Consider the following 25,740-nt stretch of genomic DNA (forward strand, 5'->3'; position numbering starts at 1 on the left):
AATGGATAATGTTGAGCGCTCCACTAAGCCACGGCTCTAAAACTACTAAAATTTCACCAAATAAGCTTGATTTACTTATCAAATAAATCTGCATTTACACTTAACAGGAGACTACAATAAAAGAGCAAAATGTTTTGACTATAGAAGTACCTATAAATTACAAAATCATTGATTTATTATTCTGTCACCTGTAGGCACTATCTTTAAACCGCATTTTTAAACCACAGGATAGTAAAGAGGTGACAACAAATTGTTGCACCGAGCTCTAAAAATAAAGTTTGTAAACTTTATGACGTTTTATGCGGGTATTTATTATTTTAAAAGCTTTTATGGGTTGGTGACCATTTGGTTTCACAGATATATATGTAATAATATTGATTACCTATTTAAATAATATTATACTAGATGCCAACGAATTTATCTTTAATTTCCCTATATTAAAAAGTTGCCAATGTCCTTCGTCAAGATGAAAATTTCGTAAAAATTGGTTAAGAGGATGGGCTGTAAAAAGCTAGCAGACAGACAGATTGACAGACACACTTACGCATTTAAGTAAAAAAAAAAAATATTAAGTATATCGAAGTTTAGGTACCTAAATAATTAATTGTTTATTCCAGAACTTGATAGGTACCTTTATTTGGTAGATACCAAAGAAGTAACTCACCAGATATGTAATTTCTATTTGGAAGCAGCTGGTTCCGTCTGGATCTGAAACCCAGGAGACCTAGCAGGAAGCATGTAAACCCAGACAGCACGCCGAAGTCCAGGTAATATCGACGTCCCATCTGAAATAAATCAAGAGTTATCATGTAAAAGAAAATTAAATAATTTTGAGTTAGTTTGGCCTTATTATTACAGTAGGTACACAGCATAATTATATCAGTATGATCATTTTGCCTTATTATATAATACCTAGTTGATGCCCGCGACTTCGTCCGCGTGGATTTAGGTTTTTTAAAATCATTCTTTGATTTTTCGGGATAAAAACTAGCCCGCATCAATTTCTGGGACGCAAGCTATCTCTGCGCCAAATTTTATGAAAATTGTCTGAATGGACAGGCCTTTAGGGATCCCGTGGGAACTCTTTGATTTTCCGGGATAAAAAATAGCTTATATTCTTCCCGGGATGTTAGCTAACTCCTTTTGTCTGAATCGGTCAAGCTGTTGGGCCGTGAAAAGCTAACAGACAGACAGACAGACACACTCGCATTTATAATATTAGTATAGATCTAAATATCAGGGGTGTGTTGACTTGTATCACTTGTATGTACTTACAGTATACATCATGTAAAAGCTCAGGCCAGTGGTCAGGCCACCACAGAGCGTCAACATCAGTGCAGCGATAGTCAGCGATGCAGCTGTGGCATTGGGCTTTAGGCTGGAGATCGATTTGTATATCGTGTCTTCTGAGTATACTGATGGTGACTGCGCTGCTACTCTGGAAGAGTTGAGGGCAAAGGCAATTGTATGATTTGAGAAAAAGCAATCACCTGCAAGAACTAAAAAATCGGTCAAAGTGCGAGTCAGATTCACACACGAAGAGTTCCGTACCATAGCACATTTTTTATTGTTATTTACATGGCAGCAATTTTTTTTTATTATTTGTTGTTATAGCGGCAATAGAAATAGCCACTGAAAATTTCAAGTCTCTAATTATTACGGTTTGTGAGATAACTACCTAGAGACAGACAGACAGATAGACGGTAATACCAGTGTGTATTAGCTATGCTGGAACTGCTGGAAGATTTGTAAAGTTACTTTCGATATAATATAGTATAGCGATATATTATTATCGGATTTTCAATCGGTTGGTATATCAAGTTATTTACCTGGGCATGATGACAGCCGTGTTCTTATCTCTTCTCGGCTCCACTCTCCTATCACTCCTACTTTCTCTGCTGCTCTCCCTCCTATCCATTTCGAAACTCCTTTCCCTCTTATCCCTGGAGCTGGTGACGAAAACGTCCTGCCTATCGTAATCTGATACACCGTAGTTCAACTTCTGCTGGGCTTTTGGGGAAATGGGTGATGTATTGCTATTTCTAGTTAATGTTAGGTTTGCGCATGATTTTGAAGGTGTGATCTGAGAAGAAAGAAATCAATTTATAGGCACCTTTAAATAGTAAATTATACTATCACAAGCTGATACCACACTAGATGATTCAGTTTCTTTGCCATGTTAAGCAAATTGTAGAGCTCTTGGCCACAATGCTGCCAATACTGACTGGCATTCTAGTACTGCTTGGTAAAAAACTAGTTCGGGGTCGTAGTTGCGGCATTTTTAGCCAGGATCAGAGCTATAATTCTGAACTGATATTATTTTTGCTTAGCCAGTAGATACAAACGACTTTTATGCTCTATTCCATGCAACCCCCAATCCAATAGGGTAAATCCATACTAATATTATAAATGCGAAAGTGTGTCTGTATGTCTGTCTGTCTGCTACGTTTTCACGGCCCAACCGCTGAACTGATTTTAATGAAATTCGATACAGATTTGGGGTACATCCTGGGGAAGGACATAGGCTACTTTTTATCCCGGAATATCGAAGAGTTCCAACAGGATAAAAAAAACGTAATCCACGCGGGCGAAGCCGCGGGCATTCTCTAGTACTTAATACATAATCCTTAGTAGGTCAGATCGCAGTCAAGATGTCAAGGAATAAAAATAATTTGGCAGGCCTGAGTTGGTGTGCTGGATATAATCTTCATAGGTGTTTGAACTCTTCCAAGGGTATCATGGATTTTGAGGTTATCCTGACAATCTGGCTTCGTATGCTACTTCAGCTAGGATAGTTAGGCTGCATTAGATTTGTTGGAATCAATCAACAGATTGTGAAAGAATAAACACATACTTGCCAGCCGGCTGGCGGGAAGTGGCTGGATGAGGAAGGCTGAGGACCTGGTGTGGTAGTGCTCTTTAGGGAAGGCCTATGTCCAACAGTGGACATCCACAGTCTGATGATGATGATGATGAAACACATACCTGAGTTGGTGTACTGGATATAATCTTCATAGGAGTTCCAGGGTATCTTGGACTGTCCAGCTTATTTGGAGTGATCCTCACAGATGGCTGGCTTGCGTAGCTCTTCAGTTTCCTTGGCGTGGACAGTAGTTCGTGGAGTTTCTGGGTGGCTATTAGATTCTTCTGGGACATCTGTGGTGATGTGAAGGTAACATTCCTCCTAGTGTCTTCATCGTCTGATGGGACTATTGCGTATCTAGGAATAGATTGTTAGAGGGTAAAAACTTGTAGCCTGTCAAATATCTGAATTCTTAATATATGTATAAGAGAAAAACGTGACTGACTAACTAACTGACTGAGCTACATATCCATCAACATTCAGTTCAAAGTTCTGAACAGATCGGGATCTAAATAAATAAAAGGAAAAGGAGATTGACTGATCTATCAACATTCAGCTCAAACTTCTGGACAGATCGGGCTGAAATTCGGCACGCAGATAGCTATTATAACGTAGACATCCGGTAAGAAAAGATTTTTGAAAATTCATCTCCTAAAAGGGTTAAATAGGGTTTGAAATTTGTGTAGTCCACTGCGGAGTCGTAGACATAAGTTAGTCTTAGAATAAGCACCTCTAGTTAAGTACAGAACAGCTGTATCAACCATTGTCACAATCTCAATTGTTGGATTGGCTGTATTTACGGTATTCTGGAGCGGTTAGAATTGGTAAGTGGTAATAGCCTAGTAGTTAAAACGTCGGCATCCTAGTCGGAGGGTCCAAGGTTCGATCCCGGGCATGCACCTCTAGCTTTTCGAAGTCATGTGCGTTTTAAGAAGTTAAATATCACTTGCTTTAACTGTGAAGGAAAACATCGCGAGGAAATCTGCATGCCTGAGAGTTCTTTATAATGTTCTCAAAGGTGTGTGAAGTCTGCCGATCCGCACTTGGCCAGCGTGGTAGACTACGGCCGAACCGTAGACCCGTGAATTATAGACCAGCGATGGTTCACTATGATGATAACCATAAATACTATTTTATTACAAGTGTAAATTAAAAATTTATAACACCCCCGACAAGTGAAGGTTACAGTAATAACTAGAAAAGAGCTGATAACTTTCAAACGGCTGAACTGATTTTCTTGGATTATAGCTAAGAACACTCTCGATCAAGCCACATTCCAAAAAAAAAACTAAATTAAAATCGGATCATTAGTTTAGCAGCTACGATGCCACAGACAGATACACAGATACACAGGTCAAACTTAAACCACTCCTCTTTTTGGGTCGGGGATTAAAAACAGATATTTCTACTTACCTATGAGTTTTCCCATTAACAGTCTTAACAATTTCAGTCGGTATTTCTTTCATCTCATTTTCGTCTGGTCCATCTACATTATACTCTTCTATCTCACTCTCATCTGCTTCTATTATCCTCTTCTTAGTGGGAGAATAGTCTATACCATCGTCATCAATTTCGTATCTATGCCTCAATCTGTTCTCTTCTAAATCATCATTGTCTATGCTTCTATTGTACTTAATGTATCTGTTTTTCGATCTATTATTTTCTAAACAATCATCGCTTTCGGCATTTCTTTCATACTTGACTTGCTGTTTCTGTCTAAACTGTGCCATTTCTAAATCCTCGCTCCTTGTCCTGCACCGTACGACAGAGCGAGACGGCTTACAAACCAAGGATGCTTGTCTATGGAATTGATATTTCGGTGGTTTTGGCGGCAATTCCGGAGGCCCCTGTTCTTCCCTTCTCCCTTGGAACATTCTCAGAGGATTATCAGAGATATCGGTCCTTAGTATTCGGTTGGATTCCATTTTTCGTGGAGAATTTGCCCCTAAAGGCGACATTCTTCGATTCGGTGAGACTATCTTGGTAACACATGCTTTTTGGAAAACCACCTCACTTTGTGCGCAAAACGCTGGGTTTGAATAATATTTGTACACGATTTTTGGCGACTCCATGTTTTTTTTTTGTTTCTATTTATCTACTACATAGTATATGAAGTAATCCGTTAAACGTTTCCGTCTGTTTGATAGCTATAATATCAAAAAGTTCAGAATATTAAGTCAAAAATCTCTTATAAGATCACTATACTACCAATCACTATTCACTATAACTTCACACCTATAAAATACCTAATATCAGCATAACCTTCTGTCTGTCTGAAAACTCTAATCTCAAAAAGTTCAGAACTTTAAGCGTTTCGTATATCCTAAGTAATATTTACCTACTTAAGACAAAAATCTGTAAAATATCACTATAAATACGTGATAATACTTAGTACAATTAGGTAAGTAACTAACTATAAAGTCTTATTTGTTTGTTTGAGAGCACTAATCTCAAAAGTACTAAGCAATTTTTGTTCAAACTTTTACTGATAGATTGAGTTTCTTTCTGAAGTTTTAATAGGTAACCCGTGCGAAGCCGAGAGGAGAGAAATTAGTTTGTTTTAAGGGTCTCTTAGACCGTGGTTCCTGTTGGGGTAACTTTGCAAGCGGAACGGTTAGGGTCCAATAGTTTTCTTATAACACCTTTTTGATAATATATAGTTCACTATTATTACTTAAGTACTTATAAGTAGGTACACTATTTATATTGAAATAAACACTTTACTTTTAATCACACCTTTTCCCCTTGAATTTTATCTTTTATTCACAAAGTTGTCACTTAAAAATATTTTTTGGAGTTTTAGTATTACAAATTACATTAGGTATTTATATTACTTGGTTCACAATGGTTACTTTACCTATACTAATTCTTCACATTTTAATTGCTTTTAAAATTAAAAAAAAAAACACTTCTTTTACACTACAGGGACACTTAAATTGTTGCTTTAGTTAGGTACATTATTCTTTATTGGTTAAAATCAATTTCAAATTGATAAAAATAACACTTTTTTCACTATAATAAAGGTTTCCCGAAAGACACTTTTTTAATTTTTTTCAAGAAGTATTCTTCTAAGAAAATAAGATTTTGTATAATAAACAAGCGTCTTTTCGTACGAACATTCAACGGTCAACTACTACATTCCATTTTCAAAAAAAAAAAATAGGGTTCGGAAACGGCGCGCGCGCACCCCTGTGTTTATAGCACGCGCTATAGGAATTGCAACTTATTGGAATTTTAACCTTATTTCGATAGCAGTAAGATAGTATTTCTTTTGAACGAGATTAATTTACTCATTAGCTAAACATTCTTAAAAGAACGTAAGTCTAGTATTAATTGATAAAGGAATTTTCGCTGTAATTATAGTATGTTAAGGTTAAAAATCGGTTGTATCTGTCATTTGAAGTGTTGTGCAATTATTTGAATGAGCTTCTTCGAACGGAAGGACCATTTTTGTGGGGTGAGAATTTAGGGGTCCGCTTGAAATATTAAATCTTGTTAAGGGTTCAGTACTTAGACTAAAGCATTGGTAATCCTAAAACGGTTATGTATATAATATTGCGTAGCGGTTAAGACGCTAGCCTGATAGTCAGAGAGGCTGGGGGTTCGATCCCGCTCCTCTAATTTTTCGTAGTAATGTGCATTTTAAGCAATTACTTAATATCACTTGCTTTAACGGTGAAGAAAACATCGTGAGGAAACCTGCATGCCTAAAAGTTTTCTATACTTAATATCATATTCTTGGAGGTGTGTGAAGTCTGTCAATCTGCACTTGGCCTAGACCCGTACTTAGTAGTGGACCGGCGGCGATGGTTTTAGATTGGTAAACCACAGCAAAGTGACACCTTGGTAAATGAGCGAGGTAAATGTACTAGTATCACACTAATATTATAAAGGCGAAAGTTTGTATGTGTGTGTGTGTGTGTGTGTGTATGTTTGTTACTCCTTCACGCAAAAACTACTGGACGGATTTGACTGAAATTTGGAATTGAGATAGATAATATTCTGGATTAGCACATAGGCTACTTTTATCCCGGAAAATCAAAGAGTTCCCACGGGATTTCAAAAAACCTAAATCCACGCGGGCGAAGTCGCGGACATCGGCTAGTAGCTCAATAATTCTGAAAATCCATTTTATTTGAGCGTTAGCTAGGTTAGAAAAATCCAACCTAGTATGCAAAATCTTCAATTTCTAGACTGACTAGTACGCTGATTATATCAGTTAGTCAGTTAGTCTTTTATTATTAGTACATGATTAGTACCTATTAAGTCAAGGTCATAGATTTCCAAAGTTCCGTATGTACTGGTCATGGATAAAATTACTGTCAATATTATAGAATGCGGGTACGAGCGGCAAGTCGCCTCAATGCTGACAGTTGTTGACAACATTCGGTTCGTTTATGAAAAAACTGTTTAAAAAAACCGGCCAAGTTTGAGTTAGATTCGCGCACCGAGGGTTCCGTACTCGGGTATTTTTTTCGACATTATGCACGATCACACTAATATTATAAAGGGTATGTGTGTGTGTGTGTGTATGTTTGTTACTCCTTCACGCAAAAACTACTGGACGGATTGGGCTGAAATTTAGAATGGAGATAGATTATACCCTGGATTAGCACATAGGCTACTTTTTATCCCGGAAAATCAAAGAGTTCCCACGGGAATTTTAAAAAACCTACATCCACGCGAACGAAGTCGCGGGCATCAGCTAGTAAATCATATTTTTTTTTGGTATAAAAATAAATAAAAATCTGTTTTAAAATGTACAGGTAAAGCCCTTTCATTACAGTATCGCCCTTGGTATAGCAATCTTACTTTGACCATTGAAAATACTAATTATTTGATCATGAACGCATTTTAATTTTTTATGTATGATGCAATTACAAATTCACGGTTTTCGGATTTTTTCCTTTACTTGTGGCAGCTATTGGCAGGTAGGTAGGTATTATAGCACAAGTAAATGAAAAAATCCGAAAATCGTGAATTTGTGGTTACACCACAAAAAAAAAATGAAGATAATATGTTCATGAACAAATAATATTTTCAATTCTCAACGTAAAATAACTATACCAATGGTATCATATTATGAAAGGGCTTTATCTATACAATGTACATTCTAAAACGTGTTTTTTCGTAAACGTAGTTTTTGATTTGTCGTGCAAAATGTCGGAAAAAATACCCAAGTACGGAACCCTCGTTGCGCGAGTCCGACCCGCACTTTTTTGGTGATTTTTTTTGTGACCTGTCATTTGTGTTTTGTGGTGCAATAAAGTGCCATACATACATACAAACAAACATACATACATTAATTTATCATCAATTTCTGATAATGACGTTTTTAACCCAACGCTAGTCGCAAAGGTTGTGCACCCCTGCACACAGCTGCTAGGCAGATGTTTGTAACGGTTCGCCGGCACGTGGCATACAAGTATTATTATAGTGAATTTCGAGTTTTTAACCCCCGACCCAAAAAGAGGGGTGTTATAAGTTTGACGTGTATCTGTGTATCTGCGTGTCTGTGTATCTGTGTATCTGTCTGTGGCACCGTAGCGCGTAAACTAATGAACCGATTTTAATTTAGTTTTTCTTGTGTGAAAGGTGGCTTGTTCGAGAGTGTTCTTAGCTATAATCTAAGGAAAATCGGTTCAGCCGTTTGAAAGTTATCAACTCTTTTCTAGTTACTGTAACCTTCACTTGTCGGGGGTGTTATAAATTTTTTAATTTACACTTGTTGTATATTATCATCATCATCAATCCATTGCCGGCTCACTACTGAGCACGGGCACGAAAGAGAAGGGCTTAGCGTGCCATGCTGGTCCAGTGCAAATCGGCAGACTTCACACACCTTTGAGAACATTATGGAAAAATGTCAGGCATATCTACAGACTAACTGATACCCGCGACTTCGTTCGCGTGGATGTAGGTTTTATAAAATTCCCGTGGGAACTCTTTGATTTTCCGGGATAAAAAGTAGCCTATGTGCTAATCCAGGGTATAATCTATCTCCATTCTAAATTTCAGCCCAATCCGTCCAGTGGTTTTTGCGTGAAGGAGTAACAAACACACACACACACACGCATACAAACTTTCTCCTTTATAATACTACCCGATGCCCGCAACTTCGCCCGCGTGGATTTAGGTTTTTTGAAATCCCGTGGGAACTCTTTGATTTTCCGGGATAAAAAGTAGCCTATGTGCTAATCCAGGATATTATCTATCTCCATTCCAAATTTCAGCCAAATCCGTCCAGTAGTTTTTGCGTTAAGGAGTAACAAACACACACACACACATACAAACTTTCTCCTTTATATATTAGTGTGATGTGAAGTGTGATTAGGATATACAGGAGGGGGATCCTTTACTTGTGCTATAAGACTTACCTAAGTACCTGCCATGATCCTAGGTCAACGGGAAGTACCCTATAGGTTTTCTTGACAGACACGACGGACAGACAGACATACAGACAGGCAACAAAGTGATCCTATAAGAGTTCCATTTTTCCTTTTGAGGTACGGAACCCTAATAGAGACAGATTTAGGCACAGGATGATCTATGTAAAAGGTGGAGGTCCTCAATTCGACTGTATGTTTGTTACGCGTTTTCTCCGCTAAATATATGGACCTACTAGCTGATGCCCGCGACTTCGTTCGCGTGGATGTAGTTTTTTATAAATCCCGTGGGAACTCTTTGATTTTCCGGGATAAAAAGTAGCCTATGTGCTAATCCAGAATATTATCTATCTCCATTCCGAATTTTAGCCAAATCCGTCCAGTAGTTTTTGCGTGAAGGAGTAACAAACATACACACACACACACACATACAAACTTTCGCCTTTATAATATTAGTGTGATTTATTGATTTTATTTAATGATAATGATAATGAAAACTAAAGCTATAAGGTTTCCAAATGCACCCTGGTCTGAGTAGAAACTCCTCACAACCCAAAAAATTAGGTTCTTCAACTTAAAAACCTGCCAAGTGCGAGTCGGACTCACACACGAAGTTCCTCCCATCGTACAAGAAATATTAACACTTTATTTTTTTATGATCTTTAACTAAGTATAAATTCCCGGTTTTCGGATTTTCCCCTTTACATTGTGCCATTGCTTCCGATCCCAGGTCAACGGGAAGTACCCTATAGGTTTTGATACAATGAAAATTCAAAAAACGATACTCTTAAAAGATTCCTCCTATAAGATTTTTTTCCTTTTGAGGTATAGATTCATATCTATATGTATTCTAGTCTATCTATATTATAGGTAGTCTAGTAATTTTCAACTCGCACAAGACACTATATTTGCCAGACTACGAAACGTTATAAACACGTCGTACCATTCCAGACAAAAAAATCTCGCTTTGCACCATATTATTAGATATAAAAAAAAAAAATGCCCCCTAAAACTAAAAACAAGAACAAAACCAAATCTACACGAGCTGGGCTGAACATTTCTGTTGGAAGAGTTCACAGGATACTGAAGAAGGGGAACTTCGCGCCAAGGATCGGAAGTGGTGCTTCGGTGTACTTGGCAGCGGTGGTGGAGTACTTGGCCGCGGAAATTTTGGAACTTGGCATGGAGGTCGCAGAACAGAACCACAAGACAAGAATGTCGCCCCGCCATATTCTTTTTGCAATCAGAAATGATGAAGAACTGAGTAGGATGCTTGCCGGTGCTACTATTACACAAGGAGGGGTACTACCATCTATAAATGCAGTGCTGCTACCGAAGAAAACTACAAAAAGCAAGGATGCGAGCGAATCTACTCAAAAATCGCAACAGTATTAGGGGGCTACCAAAAAAAAAAGTTTAATTTAAATAGAAAAACTATACCAAAAACGAAAAAACGTCCACATGGAAATAATCTTAACTAATGGAAAATAAAAACGAATCGAAGCGAACCGGAAAACCTCAATTGCGAACTACTCATGAAATGTCAAAGAAACACTTAAAAACACGGAACAAAGTCTTTTCCAGGACTGCTATTTTGGGACTAAGAAAATTGAAAAAATGAAAAAAAAACAGAAAAAAATCAAAAAATGGAAAAAGCCAAAAAAATGGAAAAAATGGGAAAAACAAAAAAAATTGACACAAATACATAAAAATGAAATAGAAAAAAAAGAAAAAAAATAGAAAACAACAAAAAAATTGGACAAAGCTTGCAGCTGAATTATTAGAATAGATTCTACGACAGTAAAATAAATAAAAAGAATTCAACGAAAAACAGGATATAAATTGAACTCCGAACGAGAACGAACATAATTAACCTCACAGTCGAAAAAAAAAATAAAAAAAAAACAAAACACAATAAAAAAAAAACAAAACACAATACAAAAGAAAAAAAAAATAACAAACCAAAAAAAAATAACAAAGTCCTTTTCAGGACTGCAGCTTATCAGTTGTTTCAATAACATTATATCGAAGTTTTATTTATATTTTCATAGTTTTCAGCACCAAAAAACCGGCCAAGTGCGAGTCAGGCTCGCGCACCGAAGGTCCCGTACCTACTCGGGTATTTTGCACGATAAATCAAAAACTATTATGCATAAAAATAAATACAAATCTGTTTTAGAATGTACAGGTAAAGCACTTTCATGTGATACCCTACTTGATATAGTTATCTTACTTTGAAAATTGAAAATATTAATTTTGTTCATGAACATTTTTTTCTAATTACCTACCTGCCAAATTTCATAATTCTAGGTCAACGGGAAGTACCCTATAGGTTTTCTTGACAGACATGACAGACAGATCGACAGACATACAGACAACAAAGTTTTTTTTTTTTTATTCACTATAGGACTTGACCACAATCACACCTGATGGAAAATGATGATGTGGTCTAAGATGGGACGCGTTTACCTAGAAGGTGCCTATTCACTCTTGATTTAAAGATACCCGGATTGTAATTGGTAGGAAACACAGATCGCGGGAGAGTATTCCAAACCTTAGCCATGCGTATGAGGAATGAAGACGCAAAACGTTTCGTGCGTGTAGATGGAATGTCAACGACATAAGGATGGAAACTCGCTCGACGTCTTGCGGTTCGGTGGTAAAATGGTGAAGGGGGGGACAAGATCGAAAAGTTCCTGTGCACACTCTCCGAAATATATCCTATAAAACACCGATAAGTGATCCTATAATGGCTTCGTTTTCAACCCCCGACCCAAAAAGAGGGTATAAGTTTGACGTGTGTATCTGTGTATCCGTCTGTGCCATCGTAGCTCCTAAACTAATGAACCGATTTTAATTTAGTTTGTTTTTGTTTGAAAAGTGGCTTGATCGAGAGTGTTCTTAGCTATAATCCAAGAAAATCAGTTCAGCCGTTTGAAAGTTATCAGCTCTTTTTTAATTACTGTAACCTTTACTTGTCGGGGGTGTTATAAATTTTTAATTTACATTTGTATGTTTATCCCTTTTAGGGTAAGAGCCCTAGGACTCGTGCACAAAAATGAAACACTTGAACACTTTTTATTTTTGAAAAAGATGAAATAATTGCAGCCCTTAAAAGGACTTTTTCCTAACTTCCACTCTTCCACTGCACCACTAACTTCCATCTTAGACTGCATCATCACTTACCACCAGGTGAGATTACAGTCAAGGGCTAACTTGTAACTGAATTAAAAAAAACCCCAAATCCGTTTTGAAATCTTGCACCAATCGAACCATTCTTTGAAATGGTAATTTTCTGATGAGTAGTTCTGTGCTTTTTTGACATCTTCGGATGTCTCGTAATGCAACGGTTCCTGGACTATACTATATAATATAGATAGACTATATAATACTAGCCGATGCCCGCGACTTCGAGGTTTTTCGAAATCCCGTGGGAACTCTTTGATTTTTCGGGATAAAAAGTAGGCTATGTGCTAATCCAGGATATTATCTATCTCCGTTCTAAACAGCCAAATCCGTCCCGTAGTTTTTGCGTGAAGGAGTAACAAACATACACACACACACACACATACAAACTTTCGCCTTTATAATATTAGTGTGATGGGTTTTGACCCCAATTGCTAGTCACCTTTAGTTTTACCCTGTAAATAGTCACATTTAAGGAAGGAAGTAATAAAAAAAAGATTTTAGAAAAAAATGAAGTGCTTGCAGCCCTGAAAAGGGCTTTGTCCTAACCGAATAAAGAGACATATAATACACAAATGATTAATTCATATATTCATATAATAAAATACCACTATCCTTTTAATTTTTAACCGATTTCAAAAAACGAGGAGGTCCTCAATTCGTCGGAATCTTTTTTTTTCACTGTAAAACTAAATCACGCCCGTTCACCGCGCACTCTTCTAGCCAGCTGTATATCTTTCGGCATGATGGTCACCCGCTTAGCATGTATAGCACAGAGGTTAGTGTCCTCAAATAGTCCAACCAAATACGCTTCGCTGGCCTCTTGCAACGCCATGACAGCTGAACTTTGGAACCTCAAATCCGTTTTGAAATCTTGCGCTATTTCACGAACTAGTCTTTGGAATGGTAATTTCCTGATGAGTAGTTCTGTGCTCTTTTGATATCTTCGGATTTCTCGTAACGCTACGGTCCCTGGGCGGTATCTGTGTGGTTTTTTGACCCCACCCGTGGCTGGGGCGCTTTTTCTAGCCGCTTTTGTGGCTAATTGCTTTCTTGGCGCTTTGCCGCCTGTTGATTTTCGCGCGGTCTGCTTAGTTCGTGCCATTATGATTTTCTGAGTGTTGATTATCTCTTTGAGCGATTGAAAAGTTTATTTGAATAAAAAATATTTCTATTAAGTCTATTGGTTTTGTATCGCATTTATAGTCTTTGCTATCCCCACTCTAGTAACTTTTATGGTTAATTGTAAGGAGTGAAACTTTTGGTAAATAAAATGTTAGAAAGAGAAAAGTTAAAAATTATTTGAGGTTAAAAAGAGACGGTGAAATATGATCTGATTAAAGTGGGATAGGAACAGAAATAATTATGGCATCCTTGTTTAATCACTTTTTTAAGTGAACCCTCATTTTTAGGGTTCCGTACCCATAAGTAGATACTAATACTCCGCTGTCTGTCCGTCCGTCCCCTATTAAGTACTAATACTCCGCTGTCTGTCCGTCCGTCTGTCAGCGGGCTGTATCTCATGAATAGTAATAGGTACCTAGAAATTTTTTCACATAATGTGCAATTCGATCGCCGCTATAACAACAAATAATAAGAATTTCAAACAAGAATGTTAAAATATAAAAAAAATTAAAATTTGTAAAAATACGGGAGCTTTACCCCGTGTTTTACTTTCGCAATTACGAGTTTCTGTATCATCACACCCTGAAATACGGGGTTACCCGTAAAATACGGGGCATTCGGCAAACCTAATATGGAAAACTCTCAGCTTCATGCAGGCTTCTTCACAATGTTTTCGTACACCGCGCCGTTAAAACAAGTTACACCAGCTATTTAATTGCATACAAGTATAAATTAAAAATGTATAACACCCCCGACAAGTGAAGGTTACAGTAACCAGAAAAGAGCTGATAACTTTCAAACGGCTGAACCGGTTTTCATGGATTATAGCTAAGAACACTCTCGATCAAGCCACCTTTCAAACAAAAAAAAAGTAAATTAAAATCGGTCCATTAGTTTAGGAGCTACGATGCCACAAACACATACACAGATACACACGTCAAAGTTATAACACCCCTCTGTTTGGGTTGGGGGTTAAAAATGCACAACACTCCGAAAAGTTAAAGGGTGCTTGGATTGAACTCCCGACCTCTCGAATCGGAGGCTGAAGTCTAAGCCACCACGCGACAGGTCGAGATGGCAATTGGGGTGGGGACGCCCCGCGCAGCTTCCATGCTAACCCGATGCGGCATAGCGCGGGTGACATGCGGGCGTACGGGCAGTCTCTCCGACTCATACTCGATTGCCATCTCGACCTGTCGTGTACTATACCTATAGAACCGACCGCAACTAATGTAAACATTTCACAATCTATCTATATCTATACTAATAAATAAAATTGGAGTGTCTGTCTGTAATTTCGAAATAACTACCACATATTAAGGTCATATGGTTATTTGAACGATACCATGACTGAATCACACGTTTTTAAAATTTTTGTCTGTCTATCTGTCTGTCTGTCTGTTTGAAAAGGCTTCTTCAGAACGGCTGAACCGATTTTGACGGGATTTTCACTGACAAGTAGAGGATTGACCAGGGTGTAACATAGGTTACTTTTTTAACCGACTTTCAAGAAGGGAGTTGTGTTTTTCTACCTATGTACACCGAAATCTCCGAGATTTCTGAACCGATTTGCGTCATTTCTTTTTAATCGATAGAGGAACTTTGCGACATTGTTTCATAAAAAATTGGGATTCCAACTCCTCAATCCTGATGCTGCAGGGGATCTGACCAATCCACGCGGGCGAAGCTGCGGGCATCAGCTAGTAATATTATAACGGCAAAAGTTTGTGTGTATGTGTATGTGTATGTTTGTTACTCCTTCACGCAAATACTACTCGACAGATTTGGCTGAAATTTGGAATAGAAATAGATATACCCTGGATTAGCACATAGGCTACTTTTATCCCGGAAAATCAAAGGGTTTCCGCGGGATTTTGAAAAACGTAAATCCACGCGGACGAAGTCGCAAGAATCAGCTAGTATCTAAGTAATAAGAAAGAAAGAGAAGTATGAAACGGAAATATTTGCGGCCCTGAAAAGGGCCTTGTTGTATTCTCTGTAATAAATTAATTAAACATTTGATAACACTTTATTCTCCATTATAACACTTTATTCTCCATTATTTACGCCGAATCCTTTTATTATCCACCGAATCCGTACAAAGTTCTTCCTTGCCGTTTTAGAGCATAGACAACGTCCATAGCTGTCACAGTTTTTCTTTTCGCATGCTCCGTGTAAGTTACTGCGTCGCGAATCACATTTTCCAAAAATATTTTCAAAACTCCGCGTGTCTCTTCGTAAATTAACCCTGAAATCCTCTTAACACCACCTCTTCTGGCCAATCTTCGGATTGCAGGTTTGGTTATGCCTTGAATGTTGTCTCGAAGGACTTTTCTGTGGCGTTTTGCGCCGCTTTTGCCCAACCCTTTACCGCCTTTTCCACGTCCTGTCATCTTGGTGGTTAAATAACAACTGGTAAGGCGAGAATGCGTGACTCGTATTTATAGGTATGCGTTGTTAAATGTGGGTAGTTTTAAAAATGTTTGGTTTAATGAATTCCGAGTTAATTATAATATTTCAATATAATTAACTGAGTTTTATAGCTAGTAGCTATCTACTACACAGGTACTCGGCTAACGATGTCATCCGCGTGGATTTAAGATTTTAACAAGATGAAGGTAAAAAGCATGGATTTGACTCGCTCCAGCAATGCGCGGGGCTGCAATTTTTTTTTTTTTAAACAATATTAGGCCATGTTAAATGACTAATATCCCCCTTTCCTCTCCAACTAAGCGTCAGGCTTGTGCTGGGAGTAGGTACGACAATAGTGCAACGGGCGGGGTTTGAACCGTCGACCTTTCGCTTTTTAGTAGTAATTGCTTGTTTGGTATGGAATATTATTGTAAATTGAACAATTGAAAAGAGCAACCGCCGAGTTTCTTGCTGGTTCTTCTCGGTAGGAACTGCATTCCGAACCAGTGGTAAATTATTTGACGGTTCAAAAGCATTTGTAAAAGTTTATTTGAATAAAAATCTATTCTATTCTATTCTAGTACTAAAACTCGACCACTATCCGCGAGCTTTCAATCGGTAAAGATAAATAGATCATCGATAGAATATAATATAATAGTAAAATTGTTTTTTTTTGCCGCTCGGTGAAATTTAACATTGTACTTATATTTAAATTTATGAACTCTGAATTTTTTCCTCTTTCATTTGATATCCCACTCGATGGCAAAAAAAATTTTTTGTAGACCACTTTTTTGGATGTAATATCCGTCAGGTTATTTTTTTCCTATAAAATGTAGTCTATCTCACCGATTGATACCTTATTCATCAAAATTGACGTCTTAGCAACTGAGCTACAAGGTCTTAAAAATACTTGATGGAACTGCGAATTTTTAACCCCCGATCAAAAAAGAGGGGTGTTATAAGTTTGACCTGTATATCTGTATATCTGTCTGTGGCATCGTAGCTCCTAAGCTAATGAACCGATTTTGATTTAGTTTTTTTTGTTTGAAAGGTGGCTTGATCGAGAGTGTTCTTAGCTATTATCCAAGAAAATCGGTTCAGCCGTTTAAAAGTTATCAGTTCTTTTCTAGTTACTATAACCTTCACTTGTCGGGGGTGTTATAAATTTTTAATTTACACTTGTTAAATTTTTTAAAGATTAATCGCAATGATCAGTTTTGGATGAAAATAAACTTTATTCCTACAGTAAACTAACTGCTTCTGATTGGCCCGTGTACATTTTCCCCTCGTACAAAAAGTAACACCTTACCAGACTATCATTTCAATATAACCAGCCACATTTACAACGAATGGTTTGATGACCGTTTAAAAAAATACAGAATTCAAAAAGATGGCGCCAAAAGCTACGAAGAAAGCTTCGACGGAGAAACCGACAGAGAAAATCCTTAGCAAACCGATTTCTAAGAAGAACAAGAAAAAGAAGAATTATCAAAGCTTCGGTATTTATATTTTCAAAGTGCTGCGTTCGCTGAATCATGGGAAGGAAAACCAAATAGGGATCACCCGTCATTCCATGTTGATTATGAACAATTTCGTCAATGATATGGTAGAAAAAATTGCCACGGAAGCGGGGAGATTGGCGGTTTATGCCAAAAAAAATACCATGAGCAGTGCAGAAATTTTCAGTGCCACTAAACTGTTGTTACCCGGGGAACTGGCCAAACATGCCAACATAGAGGGAATGAAAGCCATTAGAATGTACCAAAAGAGCGTGGATGAAGATACCGACAAAGGCTCGTAAACCGACAATCCTATGCAGGTTAGGCCTATCATATGGCCTTAGGCCATCAGAAACCTAATCATCAATTTATCCGGCATATTGGACTTTGAATGGCAAAAAACTACGAACGATGTTATATAGGATAGTTAAATTATTAGTGAAGATATTATGAATGAAAAATACCCAGTGACAGTGAAATTTTGGTTTTTGAAGATGGAAGTTATGTTGAAAGTTTGAATGTTTTAATTTTATGAAGATTGATATGAATAAAATGGATTTTATAACAATGGCTCTTTTGAGAGCCAAAATTTTTTCTTTTTAAATTATGTAACAGTTAAGTAGGTACCTATGAGTACCTATTACTAGTTTTAGGGTTTCGTACCCAAAGAGTAAAAAGCCGGCCAAGTGCGAGTCAGACTCGCGCACTGAGGGTTCCGTACTCGGGTATTTTTTCCAACATTTTGCACGATAAATCAAAAACCATTATACATAAAAATAAATAAAAATCTGTTTTAGGATGTACAGGTAAAGCCCTTTCATATGATACCCCACTTCGTATAGTTATCTTAGTTTGAAAATTGAAACAATTTTTATTTTAAATGATGTAACCACAAATTCGCGGTTTTCAGATTTATTCCTGTACTTGTGCTATAAGATCTACCTACCTACCAAATTTCATGATACTAGGTCAACGGGAAATACCCTATAGGTTTCTTGACAGACATGACGGACAGACGGACAGCCAGACAGACAGACAGACAGACAACAAAGTAATCCTATAAGGGTTCCGTTTTTACTTTTGAGGTACGGAACCCTAAAAATGGAGCCCTCTTAATGTCACTCTGTTGTCTGTCTGTCGGTCTGTCCCCGTGTCACAGGTCTCTAGCTTGTAGACTAAATGAGATACTAACCTGAGGTAGGTAGGTACCAATTTGGTGTAGGACGTTGACCTAAGCCCAAATATTGCATTATTAAAAATTCAACTAAATTATTTTTCAGGGGGCTCCCATATAAAAAAAAATTTTTTCGGCTCTTTTTCCACGAAAAGGAGGGGGGAAAAAAATTTTTTCTTTGGGCTATGAGTAATTGCCATACAATTTCAAAATTAAACCGCTCCCATCTTAGACGGCATCAATTAATAATTATTATTTGATTTTGATTCCCGTGGCTACAGATTACAAATCCCGTGGGAATTCATTGATTTTCCGGGATAAAAAGTAGCCTATGTGTTAATCCAGGGTATAATATATCCCCATTTCAAACAGCCAAATCCGTGCAGTACTTTTTGCTCGAAAGAGTAACAAACATCCATACAACCATCCATACATACATACAAACTTTTTAGTAGGATTACGACCAATTGAGATCGCAATCAAGGGTTAACTTGTATCGAAAAAAAAAAAAACAATTAACAAATTGTTCCTGTATATCGAAATAATAATATTATTAGCACAGTTATCACTTATTAGTATATATTAAATTCATCAAAGCGAAATTAACTGCTAAGTAAGCTGTGATAGCCTAGTGGTTAGAACGTCCGCCTCCTAATCAGAGGTCGGGGGTTCGATCCGGGCACGCACCACTAACTTCTCAGTTATGTGCGTTTTAAGTAATTAAACATCACTTGCTTTAACGGTGAAGGAAACACCGTGAGGAAACCTGCATGCCTGAGAGTTCTCCATGTTCTCAAAGTGTGAAGTCTGCCAATCCGCATTGGGCCAGCGTGGCAGACTATGGCCTAAACCCTTCTCATTCTGAGAGGAGACCCGTACTCAGTAGTGGGGCGGAAGTGGGTTGATCATGATGAAATTAACTGAAAGTTAGTACATCCTCACGAAACTAGATGGCAGAACATGTGTTACGTGTCGCGCTAAAGTATGAGGTGTGACAGAGATATATATATGTTACATTAGATGTTAGAGGCAGACAGACAGCGGAAGTGATCCTAAGGGTTTCCGTTTTATTTTTGCAAGTGTAACTGATACACTGATAATAATAATACTACACGAAAATATTGAATCTATAAATTTAAATGGAAGAGTCATACTGTAATTTCACAGACTACTTTGTTACTTTACTCGTCTGCGACTATGCCAAAAGGAAGGGTTATCTAATATCTATACATATAATAAAATTGTAGAAAAGTGGTGTCTGTACAATGGAAATATATAAAAAAAAAGTAGCAGGGGTTGTTATTATATCGATGCCGAACCCGAAATTGTAATTAATTTTTTTTTTGTCTGTTTGTCTGTTTGTCTGTGTGTTTGTGCACGCTAATCTCAGAAACGGCTTATTCGATTTAGATACGGTTTTCACTAATATATTGTAGTAAGCTTCACTTAGGATTTAGTGTTTATTTCATGTCAATCGGTTCATAAATAAAAAAGTTATGTCAATTTAAAGAATCACGGCGCCTCGCGCCTGAGCGTCCGTGGCTATATAAAGCGCGAAAAGTCACTATTCCACGCGAACGAAGTCGCGGGCACAGCTAGTAATAAATAATAATGTTTAGCAGTTCTTCTGTCTATCTATGTAAGTTTGAATCCAGATTTTGTGTGTTCCACCGTACCGTCTAAACTACTTTTGGGTAAGGTCTGACGAAATCACAAACACAATCTTTATGATAAATTATTATACTTTTATTTCATATTTAAATTTATTAACTTTTACATTTGTGTCAAATAAATGTTGTTCCTCTTACGTTAGTATATTTCCGAATGTCGTCGTTTTAAAACCACTCTTACAGGTAACCTCTCCACGTTTATTAGCCACTCCCCTTTTTATCTTATCGTTATCGGCCAATCCAAATTGTACAATGAATAAACTTAGTGACTAATATACAAATCATCAAGCTCGTTTAACAAATCATCTAAGTAATAAAGATGTTTTCATCTTATATATTGATTACAAATATTATCCTTTATTATGCTACAATTCATCAACTAAAAACTATAAGAATTTTATATACAGTACGTTTATCGATCAGATGTTGAACAACTTCAGCCAATCAATGACGCCTTCTAATATGATGTTATGATTTGTTATGATTTGAGTGGCGCCAACTATCTAATCAGTAACTTCTATACGTTTATAGATAATTAAGATGGGCCAAGCTTACAGCTCGGCCATCCTGTTTTAAGCGAGTCTCATCGCTTTTAAAAAAAAATTAAAACTTAAGTAACATGTAAACTTCACAACCAAAATGACAAAGACTTAGTTCAACAAAACAAAAAAAAAATTAAGATAGTAATTAATTAAATTAATATTCTTGCTAACCTTAACTAGAAGGAATATACAGTTTTATTGATACATTGGTATTGATTATGATTGCAACTTAATTTTAGAGCACTCGCAGCAACCCTTTCCATCCGATATAATTAGAAAATAGCAGATAAACTCAATTCAATTCCAAACTATTTACCCTCGCAACTTTACCTGCCAGTCTACAGTAGCACTCAAATTTAGCATTTAATCTAAAATTCATTTTTCTGTTCTCTTCCGCTAATATTAAAATAAAAAGATGCAGACACTCTAAATTTATAAATAATTTTTCAAAAATCATAAAGATATCAAAAATTGCGAGACCAGTAGCAACTAAAGGAGGCCTCCATTTAATCAAAGAAGGTAGGTACATGCATAAAGTCCGAAGTATCAATTATAACTCACAAGCCAATATTTTACAGGAACACTCAATAGAGATTTGGGGATGAGCATGTAAAACTAATTACTAAAAACTACTTTAAAGGGTTTCAAGTATCTCAAAATAAATTGTTAAAAGTTCTGTTCCAACTAGACTCTCCTTCCCACTAAAGAATTATATAAGAAAACTGATGAACTATATTATATAAGTCAATTATACAAATTCAAAATATGTCTATTTGTTAGGAAAATACTATTAAAGTCCGTACATACACGCATCACTTTAAAGCTAAATCTCATAAATATGGTACACAAAACGAACATACCTATTATGCTACAATTACATAAAGCTAGGACTAATTATGGTATGTAAACTACCTAGCTCTACTACATAATGTACTTGCCGAAACTCATACTGGAGGAAAAATCTTTTACAAAGTTTAAAGTTTAATCAAACAGTGTCAAACACCATAGATATCTTAGCTAGATGTAGGTATAGTTTGTTAACGAATATAACGTGTTTTGACTTTTTATATTATTGTATAGTCACCATACCTTTAAAGATTATGTTTTCTTCTATATTTATATTTAGAATCGGGAGCGATTCTTAATATGAATATGTGTAAGTGAACTTCTTGTCCTTTTGATAAAATAAACTCTCTAAACTTAAAGTTAATCGCCGCCAGTTCTCGATTTAAATCACAAAACATTTTCATACACTTTCAACGCAATAGTTTTACGCACATATTTTCTTCTTCCCTTCTTATTGGAAAATCGCGGATTCCGAGCCTTGGCGCGTCTCTCTTCTACCGGGATACATATATGATTGTCCTTATTTCCCTCCAGATCCAAATTTTTAATGACCCTTATCCTAGGGTCTTTTCCCTCCAGATCCAAATTTTTAATGACCCTTATCCTAGGGTCCACCTCCTTCCTCCTATAGGACTTTTTGTCCATAGCCCGTAACCTCGGGGCTTTTCCATCCTTTCCTTCCTTGGGACTTTGTGTCCCTGACCCATACCTAGTTTTGGGTCATCCTTTCCCTCATTTGTTCATTTCCAACATCCTTGGATCCTGCAAACATAAAACACTTTGAGTAGACCGTTCATTTAATTTTGTTTCATAAGCATCCATCATAATACAATCCGACCTAAGAGAAGTAATTTTACTTGGTAACCTAGAAAACCTATTATCATTATTATAATTTAGTTTTCTCCAGTTCCGTACCCCTCGAAGGGTGCCTACGAGACCCTATTTTCTAAACCTCTGCTCTCCGTCCGTCTGTCCGTCTGCACGTGCGTCACGGCCCGAACCGCGAACGGCGTATCGTGAACCGTGATAGATAGAGAGTTGAAAGGAACGTGATTACGGATGTATGAAAATCCTATGCCTGGTTGCTTCCAATTCAAACTTTTTCTTTTAATGCAGATTACGCTTCCCATATTTCTTACAATTACCTATTGTTTATTTTTTCTAGCAAAATCCACATTCTGAAGTACTAATGGACAATGTTAAACAAACGCCAGGGTACAGTAGTTGCGTCACTTGTGCCTCTTAACCATATAATATCTACATGCAAAAAGAATCTTTGATTTATAATTTCACATGATACTTATATATTTTATTTTAGCCATAATATGCACCATATGGCGTACTTTGTCGTTTCGAGTAACATAAGCAGAACTACCAAATTCGACCCTGGGAACGACACAGTCGCGACTCGCCGCCGAATGATACCTATTAGTTTATCATTAATTCCTTTTCATAGAGAAAAGCGATATCAACATAATAGCAGGAAAAAAATGAAATAAATATTCCGTTCGATACATCTCTATTCTCTACGACATCAAAATCTCTATCACAAGCTGATCGATCATAAAGATTAGAAGAAAGTAGGTACCTTATAGAATATGAGGGCGCTGCAGTGCGCGCGAAAGTACTGGGTCCGTGTTTAAAGTGAATTTTATAATTGAAAATCACAAATTTACAGTTGTTTTTGTGAAAAAAGTGTAAAGCTATATCCAAATCGCAAGTGAAAATGTTATCAAAGGCGTACAACTTAAGAAAACTGTAAAAAATGCTTATGAAAATATTTTCTTTCAACCGATCAATAGTTCAAGTGTTGTAAACAAAAGTGCTAAAATACAAAGGCAAATACAATTAAACTGGACTAAAGTAATTAAAAACTATTTTCCTATATATATTACTGCAAATAAATAGTGAACTCAGCATACAAAGTGAATTACAAAGATAATTTTTCAACGAAAATAATAAAAATCAAAAAGTGAAATGTTGAGGGTTGTTTGAAAAATAGTTAGACAAGCATACGTCGCAGCTTTGCAGATTACGCTTACATATTTCAACACTAGAATGTAACGATAGGTTGGCTTAATGCGAACGTCACCGGTCTAAATATCGACATTACCGAGATCGATCCCCGGCACCGAAGAGTGAGTGAACTTTTTTTACTTTTTTTTTGGCTTTTAAAAAAAAAAAAAAATTCAAAGATGGAAGACATCGTACAATTATTGAAAAAGATACAAGAAGACATTAATGAAACAAAAGATAGTATCAAAATCAGCGAAATAAATTTACTCAACAAAATCGACGAAAAATTTGACGTCATCCAAAGTAAACTACAAAATCTAGAGGTCACAGTTAATTCACAAGAACACCGACTAGACCTTCTCGAAAAACAAGCCAGGGAGAGAAATATCGTTATTTTTGGTGTCGAGGAAAAAGAACAGAATTACGAAGATTTACATAATAATATTCTCAAGATATTCAGTGATATTATGAAGATAGATTGTACTAGTTTTGAAATACAAGGTATAAAAAGAATTGGTAAAAAATGCGATAAACCTAGACCCGTTATTGTTACACTTTCGACATACAGGAGAAAAATTGAAATTTTACGCAACAAAAAATCACTTGAACATTTAAATTACTACATAAAAGAAGACTACCCACCAAAAATTTTACAGAAAAGAAAACAACTTCAAGAAATGGCGAAGGAAGAACGGGAAAAAGGCAAAAAAGTTATAATCATATATGATAAGTTAATTATCGTTCCAGAAAAAGAGAGAAGTGAAAACACAAAACGAGGAAATAAACGCAATCTCTCTGAAACTCCTCCCGATAAGCATGATAAAAATACAAGGAAACCCAAAAAGACGACTCAACCTCATAAAAACAACAACCTGACATCTTACTGGACCAACAAAGACATCCCAAATGCATGAATACATGAATCCAGACGCTGCAGCAACACCTTAACATAGGTACAAACAGTTAGGCTTAGTTAATGTAATACTTACTTACAATATAAGGTGCCACCCTCCTCCTCCTCCAAGACGGCCGGTCACCGTGGAGGAGTAAGACCACAACCCCCCCGGTTCGAAAATAGATATCAATCACCACCATTTAAAATACCATGCATATAATATAATAATAATAATTTTATGATAAATGCATATAGGATAGAAACAGGATTTATTTACATAATTGAACAAAACGGAATGTACTTATGAAAGGAAAATTTTGGAATACCTACTGATTGCTAACGCGAGGAATCAAAGGAAGAAATAATATGAAAAAAAAAAAAAAAAAAATTACCTAATGTATATAATTATTACGGATTTTTCAAGATTTTGCATTGAGGAAAAATACAAAAAATTAAGAGAACCGGAGGGAGGCCTTATACCCAAATATGGGATCCTTATCTATATTGTATAGTGATTACCTACCTACTCAATTAATAAATAATAAAATTAGACAAAATTAGAAATTAGCAATAGATATAGATATAGATGTAGGTACATAAATATAAATTTGTAAACTAACAATTTTATTAACCAACACTGTACATAACACAACATATAAACCACATATACACATACAAAATATACACATAATAATAAACCTACTTACTAATAAAACTAACATAAAGATAAGGTAAAAATTGTAAAATAAAATAACTAGATAGTTGTAGGAAAAACTTTTATACTTATGTAAAGATAAGGAGTAAATAAAGGCTTAATAATAATAATAATAAAAGGTACCTTATACATTATTTTATATGTTAACCGTAATGACCCGCACCTGTTCGATTTCCCTTTATTCGTTTCGTAAAAGATTCATCCTCGTACGTCCATCATCATCATCATCGTCATCTACATCGTCATCATCATAAGGTCACTGTTGAACATAAACCTTCCCTAGTAAGCACCACACGTACTGTCCTCAGCCTTCCTCATTCAACCCCTGGTTCCTATTGATACAAACCACTAAACCCCCCCCCCCATCAAATGTGTACCTATCTACATCCATCCATCATACCCAAATGCCGT

General features: G+C 36.5%; 4 protein-coding genes across 4 annotated transcripts in view; 1 reads left to right on the forward strand and 3 right to left on the reverse strand.

The window, feature by feature from the left end:
- The window catches only part of LOC123879272, a 30,672-nt gene extending 25,573 nt beyond the window's left edge, over positions 1-5,099 (reverse strand). Inside the window, exons 1-5 of the mRNA XM_045926928.1 lie at positions 4,277-5,099; positions 2,986-3,220; positions 1,830-2,083; positions 1,276-1,438; positions 665-785 (exon numbers count right to left, since the gene is read on the reverse strand). Of these exons, the coding sequence (XP_045782884.1) occupies positions 665-785; positions 1,276-1,438; positions 1,830-2,083; positions 2,986-3,220; positions 4,277-4,935 (1,432 nt within the window). The 5' untranslated portion in view covers positions 4,936-5,099. The remainder of the gene's footprint in view (positions 1-664; positions 786-1,275; positions 1,439-1,829; positions 2,084-2,985; positions 3,221-4,276) is intronic.
- Positions 5,100-10,192: 5,093 nt separating this feature from the next.
- On the forward strand, positions 10,193-11,246 carry LOC123879268 (histone H2A, sperm-like). The gene has a single exon (XM_045926924.1). It carries the CDS (start codon positions 10,249-10,251, stop codon positions 10,642-10,644), a length of 396 nt encoding a protein of 131 aa, XP_045782880.1. The 5' UTR covers positions 10,193-10,248; the 3' UTR covers positions 10,645-11,246.
- Positions 11,247-12,954: 1,708 nt separating this feature from the next.
- LOC123879267 (histone H3-like) lies at positions 12,955-13,622 on the reverse strand. Its single transcript, XM_045926922.1, has one exon. It carries the CDS (start codon positions 13,538-13,540, stop codon positions 13,130-13,132), a length of 411 nt encoding a protein of 136 aa, XP_045782878.1. The 5' UTR covers positions 13,541-13,622; the 3' UTR covers positions 12,955-13,129.
- A 1,901-nt stretch (positions 13,623-15,523) lies between these two features.
- Positions 15,524-16,065, reverse strand: LOC123879270 (histone H4). The gene has a single exon (XM_045926926.1). It carries the CDS (start codon positions 15,951-15,953, stop codon positions 15,642-15,644), a length of 312 nt encoding a protein of 103 aa, XP_045782882.1. The 5' UTR covers positions 15,954-16,065; the 3' UTR covers positions 15,524-15,641.
- Positions 16,066-25,740: the final 9,675 nt, after the last annotated feature.

This window comes from Maniola jurtina, chromosome 27 (genome assembly GCF_905333055.1).
Source record: "Maniola jurtina chromosome 27, ilManJurt1.1, whole genome shotgun sequence".
NCBI classification, from domain to species: domain Eukaryota; kingdom Metazoa; phylum Arthropoda; class Insecta; order Lepidoptera; family Nymphalidae; genus Maniola; species Maniola jurtina.

Bases quoted from the DNA above. Each gene is read 5' to 3' on its own strand.
- LOC123879268 (XM_045926924.1), top strand. From the start codon at position 10,249: ATGCCCCCTAAAACTAAAAACAAGAACAAAACCAAATCTACACGAGCT.
- LOC123879267 (XM_045926922.1), bottom strand. From the start codon at position 13,540: ATGGCACGAACTAAGCAGACCGCGCGAAAATCAACAGGCGGCAAAGCG.
- LOC123879270 (XM_045926926.1), bottom strand. From the start codon at position 15,953: ATGACAGGACGTGGAAAAGGCGGTAAAGGGTTGGGCAAAAGCGGCGCA.